The 11,499-nt window shown below is 41.7% G+C and overlaps 1 protein-coding gene across 9 annotated transcripts in view; it reads left to right on the top strand.

Annotated features, from left to right (window-relative positions):
* ncoa2 (nuclear receptor coactivator 2) overlaps positions 1-8,537 on the top strand; it is an 83,516-nt gene extending 74,979 nt beyond the window's left edge. For 7 of the 9 annotated variants that reach the window (XM_035413609.1, XM_035413607.1, XM_035413610.1 and 4 more), the window contains 5 exons: positions 9-86; positions 1,258-1,732; positions 2,950-3,163; positions 3,500-3,704; positions 5,238-8,537. In XM_035413609.1, the coding sequence (XP_035269500.1) occupies positions 9-86; positions 1,258-1,732; positions 2,950-3,163; positions 3,500-3,704; positions 5,238-5,249 (984 nt within the window). In that variant the 3' untranslated portion in view covers positions 5,250-8,537. Of the gene's footprint in view, positions 1-8; positions 87-1,257; positions 1,733-2,919; positions 3,164-3,499; positions 3,705-5,237 lie in introns of all 9 variants that reach the window. The other 2 variants (XM_035413614.1, XM_035413612.1) reach the window with 2 other exon arrangements.
* The last annotated feature ends 2,962 nt before the right edge of the window (positions 8,538-11,499 follow it).

Raw genomic sequence — 11,499 nt, 5'->3', positions numbered from 1 at the left:
CCGGTCAGAATCGCCAGCCCATGATGAACCAGCTCAGCGGGGTGTCTAATTTGAACCTACCTCTAAGGCCGAACGTACCCAGCCAGGTGAGCTATACTGGCGAACCCAGGCAAGAACAGAGATCCCAATAGTACTGTTCTCTGTGCTGAAGCTACTTTGATGTGGCGGCTGCATGTTTAGACAAGCTGGTCGTACTTTCTGATATTTACTTATAACAGCTTTGTTAATTACTTGGCAGTGATTGCTGGCTGGTCCAGAGACAAGTCCGCTAAAATTAGCACCGTCGGCTACAACAAAGCATCGCAGTTTTGTGAACACAATAAAAAGCTCGCACTGTGGGAGTGTGTGGAATTGGCTCTTTCTGGAGTGTTTATTTTTATCACGCTGAAGCATGCCATCCTCATCACACATCATGACTCAGTATGAATCTCAGTAAAACACAGCCTCCAGTTAAACACGTTCGTCAAGCGCTAGGTGTAGGAACTCGTTTTCACTACGAAGTCGTGCCGTTCAGTCTGCACCCATGACGAAATGTAAAGGGAGAAAGGATGACTCTTTACGACTGTTGCCAGTGTTCATTTTTTGCCCGAGCAAGCGCTATTTTAAGAAAGGTTTGTGCAGTTACCGCTGAATCGGGGGCATTGATTTCTCCATTGAACTGGTTTTGAACAGACTGGTCCCTGAAGCTGGTCTACCCGTGGGCACAAATCGAGCAGCAGGGATGAACAGTGTGTGTTTCTCCCTCCCTCCCTCTTGTCCCTCTCTCTTACACACCCCTCCCTTCCTTCTTGCATTTCCCTATTCCTGCTCCTCCGCTCTCTCTTTGTCCTCTTTTTTTCTTCATCTTCCACCCCAACCTTTCTCTCTCTCTCCATCTCTCCCTCTTTTTCTCTCTCTCTCAATCCTACTCTCTCCCTCTCTCCCTCCCTCCCTCCCTCGCTCTCTCTCCCCACCCTCTCACTCTCTCCCTCCTTCTCTCACTCCCCCTCTCTGTCCCTCTATCTCGCTCCCTCCCTCTCACTCTCTTTATCTCTCCATCCCTCCCTCTCTCTCCTTGTCTCCATCCTTCCCTCTCCCCCTCCCTCTCAATCCTACTCTCTCTCCCTCCCTCCCTCGCTCTCTCTTTCTCCCCCTCTCTCTATCCTTCGTTCTCCCTCTCTTTCCCTTGCTCTCTCTTTCTCTCTCTCTCCCTCCCTCTATCCCTTGCTCTCTCTCTCTCTCCCTCTCTGTCCCTCACTCCCTCGCTCCCTCTCGCAGGGAACCATTAATGCTCAGATGATGGCGCAGAGGCAGAGGGAGATCCTGAGTAACCACCTGCGGCAGAGGCAGCTGGAGCAGCAGCGGCAGCAGCAGCAGGCGCAGCAGCGGAGCCTGCTGATGCGCGCGCAGGGCCTCAGCCTCCCGCCCAGCATGGCCGCCGCCGCCGCCGCCGCCGCAGCGTCCGCAGGCATGCCGGGCGCCATGAGCAACGCGCGGATCCCCCAGGCTAACCCCCAGCAGTTCCCCTACCCGCCCAACTACGGTACCGGACTCGCGTCCCCTCCGCCCTCCACCAGCCCCTTCTCCCCAGTGTCCCCCAGCCTCCCCGGGTCACAGCTCCACTCCCACACCTCCTTGCATGGCTCCCAGATGAGTCTGGCTAACCAGGGAATGATGGGAAATATGGGCGCGCAGTTTGGGCCTGTAATGAGTCCCCAAATGCAGCACAGTGCCTTCCAGTTTCCCAGCTCAGGTACTGCCTTTTATCCGGAGTGCTTTGTGTTAACTGTTCCCCAGTGACGTTGTCAGAGCAGGCTTAACAGTGTCGCTTCATTCCTGAAAATAAAAAATACGAAAATAAATGGCAAATACTTGCTACGATTTTATTTCGATTGTATGTGCGGTCATATCAACGTGAACAACGCATGCAAGATCAGTACGTCCTCAGCTGTTTAGTGTCCTGGCCTTCACAAGGTAAATCTTGGAGGGTGCTGCAGGGACAGCTTTCATCCACAAGAGGGCAGTAGATGCACAGATCTTGTGCACGACTTCAGCGCTCGAGCTGCAGATTAATGGGACATTCTGCTGCTGTAAATTTACATGAGGAAATTGAATAGTTGCCATTTTGGCACATGAGGGGAGAATTATTAACAACATTCCCTCCTGCGGCTGTTGCTGGGAGTCGCAGTCGTTTCAAATGAAAACCGTATTTTGGATCATTAAATTGATTTACAATAAGGTTTTTTTGAAAAGTGAGATAATCTGATAAGCCTGCCGGAACTGGTGTACCGTGTCGGTCCTGTTGTGTGTCTAATGTACTACACCTAGATTCATTGGCTGATGCTTTTTGGTGGGTGCGGAGCTGTTGATTTTAATAGAAATCTCAGTAACCTTTTGACCTCAGTTTTCCCCACTCCCTTCTCCCCTTTGCACGGCAACTCTTTGCTTGCATGCGGTGTTTGGTCTGTACTGCCTGAGAATAATCAAACGTCTTAACTCTACATTTGTAGCCTGTTTTGCATTTACTTTGTGTGATTGGGTTGTTTTGGCCAAACAACAGAGTGATTTTGCCGTAACAATTAATAAAAAGAATCACATCCCATGATTCCGAGTTAGAAAGATCTGGAGCCACCTCTGGACGCCATATGTGTCGATGAGCTTGCTCTGGATTTTTCAGTTTGGCTAGCATATAAAAAGCAGTGTTAATTATATATTATTTTTTTAAAGGCTATTTTGTATGACATCAGACTGATAATAATCAGCTAATTATTTTAGCTGTCTTTCTGAAAGCTGTATGGGTTTCATTCCTGCTATGTTCTCATCAGTCCCCACAAAGCGTGAGTGTTTGTAACTTTGTGTGCATACAAGTGCCTGTTTAGAGACCCCAGGACTGATGGAGTCATCTCTCTGCTCCACCCCTGGGTCTGTGGCCCCTAGCAGCCCGCTCACAGGTGTCTCCGGGCCCCGCAGGTATGAATCAGCAGCCTGACGCGGGGTTCGGAGGAGCCACCACCCCCCAGAGCCCCCTGATGTCCCCCAGGATGGGCCACGCCCAGAGCCCCATGATCCAGCAGCCGCAGGCCAACGCTAACTTCCAGTCCTCGTCCGACATGAACGGCTGGCCCCAAGGGAACATGAGCGGGAACATGAACGCCAACATGAGCGGGAACATGAGCGGGAACAGGTGAGACTGCAAAGCAAGGGCGGCTGTTCAGTGTGTGTGAAATATTTCACTGTGCCGATATAAATCCAAGTTGCGTCAGCCCAAGATCCGTGACTTTCAGTAGCCCTCCCTCCTCTAACAGCTTGCCTGTACAGTGTATGTAAATTACGTAGCTTGTGCTAAAAGTCTGTCTGTAAAGCCTTTTCTATCGCAGGTATTGGAATGCACGCCTGTTATTTAACACTTCTGTCAGGATTTGTAAAGAGGAGCCTGGGTTTATGAGGAAAGTTCAGATTTTACCTCTGAAAGTAGGCCGGCCCTTTAACTGCGCTCCTTCTGTTGTTCTGCTTCGGACAGCATGTTCACACAACAGTCGCCGCCTCAGTTTGCTCAGCAGCCCAACGCCAGCAACATGTACAGCAGCAACGGCATGAGCATCAACGTGTCCATGGCCGCCAACTCCAGCAGCATGAACAATATGAACCAGATGTCGGGGCAGATGAGCGTGACCTCTATGACCTCTGTGCCTACATCAGGGCTGTCCTCAATGGGCCCTGAGCAGGTGAGAGACTGCCCACTGCCCTGTCACTCAAGACGCCACGGTCCAATCGGCTCACTCGGTTCACCCAGTGATCCTGAACACTTGACCAGTCGCACCATAGAGATTTCCAAACAAGCACATTTGAGATAATTTCGATATTTAGCCTTTTGTCAGTGAACTTAGTCAAACCTCCGTAATAGTATCCTGATACAGGTAAATGATATTACCATGAGAGGGGTTAACCTGTTTTCAAGCCAGTTGCTTGTGATGGCCATGATACAACAAGGCTGAGCCTTCTCGAGTGAGTAACGTTGGAGCAAGATGGCTCCTCGGTGTCTCTCCCCCACACAGAACTCTTTCAGATGAAATACCGCTCGCCGAGTTGTAGGTACACTGGTAAGAGGTTCAATCTTTATTATCGGGGAAGACGCTTCGCTAAACATTCACAAAATGGAACTCGCGGGAGTTTAGTAAAGAAGTCGAGTGCTCCTTCCTGATTTATGGAATGCATTTCTTTACTTAACCCATTACAAGTGGAAGGCCTTACTATAAGGCCTTAAGTGTCTGGGCACACTTAATTGAGCACTTTTCAGGACAACAAGGTTGTGAATAATTTACCGTAATTACCTTATGTAATTCTGAAAGAGAGTTATTGTGCTAGACTGACTTAGCCTTAGGCCCTGAAGCCAGTGATGTAATTAGTACTGTGCACTTAGTGCAAGACTGATTTGTACTCTTGGAGGCAATATTTTAAAGGGAAGGTCCTTGTAGGCTTTAAGATGTAGGCTGTATTGTTGAAGACTACTGTATGTAGCAGATGTAAACAAAGTCTCAGACGCTGGTGAGTCCTCCAGCCCGCACAAAGCATCCCAAATCTCTCTCCTGTACTCCCTCCATAAGAATTACAGTATATTGCTGCCATCTCTGCCATTTTATATTGAAATTCCATATAGAACAGATTGTATCCCTTTTTTAGCACAGTTTTGCAAAAACTATGCCTCCTGTTGCTTTTTAAAGTCATATCTAGACGCACTGTCAGCATTGCTGGTGCTTTGGTCATTCTTTTCACTCTCGATTTGCGTTGGAAATTCTCCATTGAACAAATTAAGGTAAATTCAAATTTAAGATGATGTTTCCAGAGTTTCATATTTTCTCACTGGTATAGGGACTGTATATTTAATACAGTTTAAATTATAAAGCTTTTAGGCCTTGTTAAAAGGTATGAATTTTTAAACACATTGCAGCATTTTTTTTAACTATAAGAATGTTGGACCTGGTATAAAGAATGTTGGTATAAGGCCAAAGGCCATGAAAGTTTCGTCACCTCGATTTATTTTCACGGAGTGCTGTTATAACTGTCCACTGTAAATAATTTAGCACTCTCCCATTAGCGTTGCTGTTAGAGGAAAATTGTTGTAATTGTATTTTTTTAAGACTGAAACTCTGAAGTCATCCTGATTTACAGACTTTAAAAACAACGTAAAGTGTCTGGTGATTACTTGCTTTGTTATCGGTCTGAATGTGCTGTCTTTAAACTCTGTTGTTCATTTGCAGAAGTATTGTTGACTGCGGTCACTGGTGGAACATCAGCTCTGCAACATGGGGCAGGAGGTCTGTGTCTGTCCGACGGAAAAACTCGAACCCGACGGTCTGCGGTCGGAGGAGACCAGCTCCACCGCATGTCCGGACCTCCTGCGCCTCCTCCTCTCCCAGGGAGGCGCTGGGAGGCGATGGCCCAGACTCGCACCCTCTGCACTCACCTTCACATCCCCGAAAGCCAGACAGTCTGTTAATCGCATTCACCGTAGTGTGGCTTAGGTCTGCCCCCGAATGACAGAAGCTTGGTCGTGGCCCTGGGACCCTCGTCAAATGAATGTATTCCTTTCTGGGGACGATGGCCACACGCTCTGTCTCATCTGAAAATCTGAACAGTTTCTGCTTTTATCCCGTTTTTTTTTTCTTCTGTTCCATATTAGGGGTGAAGACGAGAAAATACATTTGAATTCTTTGACAGTGTTCCAAATTGTATCAATTTTCTCCTTTTTTTTTGCCTTTAGTGTGAAATTAAGATATTAGAATGAAGTTTAAATGGTTTCTAAATTAATCATGAGAGAAACACAAATGGTTTAAAGAGCATAAACAAATTTGTAAAGTTGTTCTAATAGTTTGTACTATAAGACTAAACTAGTCTAAAGAGAGGCTTATAGTGTATTAAATTAAGTTTTATTCTTATGTATAGTTTTCTCTTCATTTTTTAAACCATTACTTTATGAAATTGTCACTGGTGAAAAATAAAACATTATGAATTGGCAGGGGTGCTCAAGAAAGTACTGTTGTGTTTTGAACCCTAGAATGGTTCTTTTGGAAATGTGCTAATATTGTAATGGAAATTAATATTTTTATTTTTTGTTTTGTTTTGTTTTTTTGGTCCAGTAGATTCAGAAACGGTTTTAAACTTATCTTATGGTTAGAAACATGAAATATTGATAGGCTGTACATACCAATTAATTTTTTTTTTTTTTTTTCTGGTCTGGTCTTAAACTGGTTCTGAAATAAGAATGCTGTTTCACAAGTTGGAGGTGGTGAGAGGCTGAACTCTCATGGTTGCTTCTGTTTCCAATGGTACTGGTGGGTGGGTGGGATGGTGGGGTGAAGATTTATTCACAAAAGACTATTTTTATTGGGGAGGGGTATGCAGTGTACACAGTGTATAGATTATCGCTTGCTTCTAAGCCTTTAGCATAGAAACCATGAAAGAAAGGAAAAACACAACACAGCCATAACCCAATACTGAAGTGTGCTTTTTTGTCATTTGGAGTGAAGTGCTAGATACAAGCTGCTAGGTACAAACTGTTCTGGTGTGTGTAACCAAGCAATAACTATTACTTGAGAATCTTTTGTTTTATAATTTTTGTACAGTTTTCTGGAGGTGCATTTTGCTCCTTTGTTTGATTCAGTATTAAAACTCTTGACACTTTTTTATTGCAGTTTGTATTAAAAAAGTCCAAATCGACACGTACCTCTGTCATTACGAGCAGCATTTTTGGGGGACAGTGCTAGGAGTTACATAGCCAACTTCTGGGTATTACCGGTATTTTGTAGTCAAGACGTTTGCCCTACCATGTTCACTCTCAACTCAAGCCCTGAATCCCTGAGCAATTGGGTCTCCCAAGAGAGGCTGAACCAGGTTTACTACAATTCCCAGAGCTGCCTCAACAGGCCGTTCATCACACTCTAAGACCCGAAACGGTCGTGCTCATTTCATCTCAGCCTATTGCCGTTCCCTCCTTCCTGTCGGCGTACCCACTTCCTGTGTCCCAGCGCCGTGCCAGCAGTTTGACTTCAGCTTTGCAGTTCCCCCAAAGATGTTCTGACAAGCCAACCAAATTTTCCGCCCCTTTTGTTTTAATTATTCAAATTTGGGCGAATCAGTTTTCAGGCTTTCCAGCCCTGTCATGGCTAATATGAAGGATCCTTACTATATATATATATTTATTTGCTTTCCAGGTAAGATATTCGGCCCAATACCTTCTATGCTCTCTGCCTCTAAAAATCATGCAGTGTTTTTATTTTTCTGTCTAAATGGAGAAGTGCAGTGGCAAAATGTTAAAAGTCCCTGTGGTCTTGAGTGAATGGATGAACTGGAGTGAATGTGGAGGCTCGCCCAACACATTATGTTTGCTGGAGATACTGTGATTGTCAGAATATACCTGATCTAGTAGGTATAGCTTTAGCCGCCCTTTATGAATAATGGACACTACTTGCAATCTTCAAAGCTAAGGTTCTTACATGGAATTTCATGAGTGGTTAACTTTTTCCACAAGTGACAAGCTTTATCTTGCAAAAATATAATTGGAGATATTTTGTCATGCAGTTGATTAATTACCTTTTTTTTTTTTTACAATCTTTGGGTGTTCTGAATTAGTAAGTAAAAATGAATGAAAATACACATCTTGGAACAGCCAATTTTAGCAAAGTGAGTGTAACGCTCCCCGTGCAAAATCCAAAGAATTGCATCAGTTTTGAAACTAAACATAAGCCATGACATGTTCGTGTGGTTCAATAACCTTTTCTAGTGTTTGTATCTGGGCAATTGTGACTTAGAAAAACTGCCTCCAACAACAACAAAAAAAAATATCATACAGGCTTTGATTAAAATCAACAAACTTTTGTCTCTACTTTTGGTTTTCATTTTGGAAATTTTTAAATTTCTTTCTTTTGTATAGTCTGCCAATTTCTTAGAGCTAAATGCAAGAACCTTGAAATGCTGAAACCTAGCATAATGCCTTAGATCTGATTTTCTGTCTTGTATATTACTATAAAGTTGTCAGTTGTATTATATTTGTATAGTGAATTGCGTACAATACCGGACAAGTGCATCATCAATCAAACTTGTATTTGTTGCTGGATACAGATTTAAGGGCCTGCTCTATGGCAGATTCAGCTCCTTATCACTGCTCATTCTCCATGTATTATTTGTGATCAGTTTGTGGGTTATATTATTTGTACAATTGTTTCTCATTTACTGTTTGTGAGGTTTGTATGAAAAAGATGATGCAATGGTAAATCTAAGCAATATGTAAAATATCTGGACTTTCTGGAGAAAGCTTACAGTGTTTGCAGGCTCTGAGATGTATTTTTCCAGCCGTGTTGTTCACATTAAACATCACCTCGTTCACCTGCATCGATGTTTGTAATCTTAGTGTGAGCATTTTATGCAAAGTTAGATATACTGAGAGAAATTTAAACACATTTATGCAAGTTGTTGACTAATATTGCTTTGCTGATGCTATTTGCTATTTGATGTTAAATAATACCATTGTAAATAAAGAATTCTGTTATTGCAACCTTTAATTGAATGTAATTGAATGTCCTGACTGCTATTTTTGGCTAGGTGAGGGGGAGGGGGTTGGGCATTGAGAATGGGAGTTCTCTAACATTATTACATTTCCAGTTACATTACCTTGGACCCCCACAACTAAATGAAAACAAGTTCATGGTGAGGGCTCACATGTACAAATCAGTTTGGACAGAATAAAATGAATAGTGCATGGGTCATGATAAACAGCTGTATATTTTCATGTATTTATTTTTTGATAGACAGGAGACAGATTGGCTGTTGCCCTGTGCTGTAAGTTAAAAAAAAAACATTGGAAAGTCCCACCTTAAATTCAGCATAGAAAGTTTACTCCATATCGAGCTGTGCATTTAAAGTTGAGCAGTCATACTTCATAGTCTATGTTTTCAGAAGCACATAAAGACCAGTTTGAAACATAATGGCTCAGTTATAGCAGTTTTTTTTTTGACCCACTTAATTTTAACGATTCTAACGGACCCTGCTATCACTGAGTTCTGCTTAATTCAAGGCAACTCCTGAAAATGAATGCAGTAGGAAGGGAAGACATGCATGCATTGTATAACTATGCAGACAAACGACGAGACAGCTTTGCATAATGATACATTTCATTGTACCGTATGTCTTTGCTCGATTCAGTCAATTCTGATAAATGTGCTTTTTATTTTAGATTTACTGTAAGAAAAGCTTTGAAAGCTAGTCAATTAAAATTAATTTTGTTTGACAGAAGAATATCTGATTCAACACAGGTAACGTTCTTCTAACTATAATGAGAGTCCTCGTAATATAGGCTACTACTATCTACAGCCCCACAGTTAAAAGCCAAAGTCAAGCATACCACCTGTAACGTACTATTGGTTTAGTATTGCAAAATATACTTAATATACGATTGTGTGTTCCTTTATTCCGTAATTGTAATCACCCGTGGTACTGCCATCGTCAGCTCTTTTGTATCTTAGTTAACCTTAGGGGTGGTAGTGCTGTCACTTGTTTGTCCACGAAAAGGAACACTGTTTGGTTTAAGCGCGTGAGCGAGCAATAAAACAATAAATCTAAGAGTGGATAACTCCTCCTGCACGTGTCCCGTTTGTGACGTGTTCTCTGTATTATACACATATACGAGATTTTTTCCGTATTTAAATAAATGTTTGCCATTTGATCCTTCGGTGACAAATAATGAAACAGTATACATGTACATATCGATGAAGAAGTTAACTTATTAGCTTATAACTTAGTCAAATTATTAGTATTAGTATTATCTTGGTAGTAGCAGTAGCCTAGTATTAGTAATGTTATTCATGTTATAGTCGATGTGTGTTTAATAGTTAAAACAATTATGTATAGGTCCATTTATTTTTATGGCATCTTTAGTGCATCTCACTATGTACCAAGCATTATATCTATATATGTATTTGAGTTCAAATGAAAACATAATTGTTAAAATTTGCGTCGTTTCTATTTTATTATGATTGTCTATGATTGCATAGGCTTACAGATATTGCGAGAACTCATCAAGAAAATTCTAAAGCACTTGTTATTGATTAAAATGGCGCAGTCGGTTTTGTACTTGTTGAGCAGTTCAGTCTGGTAATATATCGAACTGAAAATTCTATTCAAATATGAACATATCTGTAAATATGAATTAGGTATTTTGACGATTATAGTACACATAACCACATCATTATGCATCTTTCCGTCTTTATTTTTTTCTGCAGAACTAATGGGCCGAATGTTGGTAACTTTCGTCAAATGTTTAGTTAACACTTCGTATTTTATTTTGTTTAGTAGCCTAGATTTCCTGTCCTCACTTCTAGGCTACCATGCCATGATTTAATCCAATACTCCAACAGCAGAAAGAATATTCATTGTTTCACTTTAAATACTTTTAAGAAAGACTTTGAGGGACCTGATTTTCCTATGGGTTAATGTAAGAATGTCCAATGATGACAGCAAAGTGATTTTCCTAATTCAGGATGTCATAACACGATTAGAACGCGGCAAATACATAAAAATTCTTGTTTGCAGTGGCTATAAAGCACATCTTATCTGAAAACGGTTCTTTAAAATTTAAATAGGCTAATTGTTTTGAGATATTAACGATATGCGCGCAGATTCTGACTCGTGCAAAATGTCTTAATCTTAATTTTCTGTAAGTAAAATAAATATAGACAACACTTTATTAAATGCATTATGGAAAAAATAAAAAAGGAATACCAACGCAATATACTTGTGATTGTATCCAAATATCATAATTTGAACAACAGTATAAATATATGAAACATTGTCATTGTCATCTAGAATTAATACACATTGCAACAATATCGAACAATAATAGCCATGTGAAAAAAAAGAATACAAAACTATTAATTTGTATTAGTAAAGTGTTTAAGCGGTGTTTCACGTTCTTGCCAATTCCCATGGATGTGATAGAGATTTTATATAAATAATGCATGGATTCGCTTGCATTCCCTGATAATATGCATTCTATTGCATTGGTAATTGAATGGTATCCATATTGTTGTAAAATTGATAGTATTACAGATTGTGTACTGTGCTATGCAGAGCGGCGTCGGGGACAGATTGAAATATCCTTGTGATTTCACCCGGTGCACTGCAAATAGCCTACGTGAAGAACTGATGTATAAAATAGCAAAGAAGGGAGAGATCAAAGCAGAGCTAGTTCGTGCAAAGATAACAAGTTAACGCACAGTCTCTCTGGGTTTATGTTGATGCTCTGTGTGGTCTGGTTTCTGACCAATGGCAGCGAAGAAGGGGGAATGGCATCTTCCCCGGTCCTGACTCCGCACAATCCACTCCTCGACACTGTCCGGTGTCAGTCCTACGAGAAGCCACAAACATACAACAAGCTGCTCAACAGTTCTTAGTGTCTGTCAGTACCCTACAGACCGCTGACGAGCGATTGCCTCAGCATTTTCAATTTCTTGTTATCAAAAATTTGCC

Source organism: Anguilla anguilla, chromosome 4 (genome assembly GCF_013347855.1).
Source record: "Anguilla anguilla isolate fAngAng1 chromosome 4, fAngAng1.pri, whole genome shotgun sequence".
NCBI classification, from domain to species: domain Eukaryota; kingdom Metazoa; phylum Chordata; class Actinopteri; order Anguilliformes; family Anguillidae; genus Anguilla; species Anguilla anguilla.
Note: the sequence above shows the minus strand (reverse complement) of the source record. Positions and strands in the feature narration are given on the sequence as shown.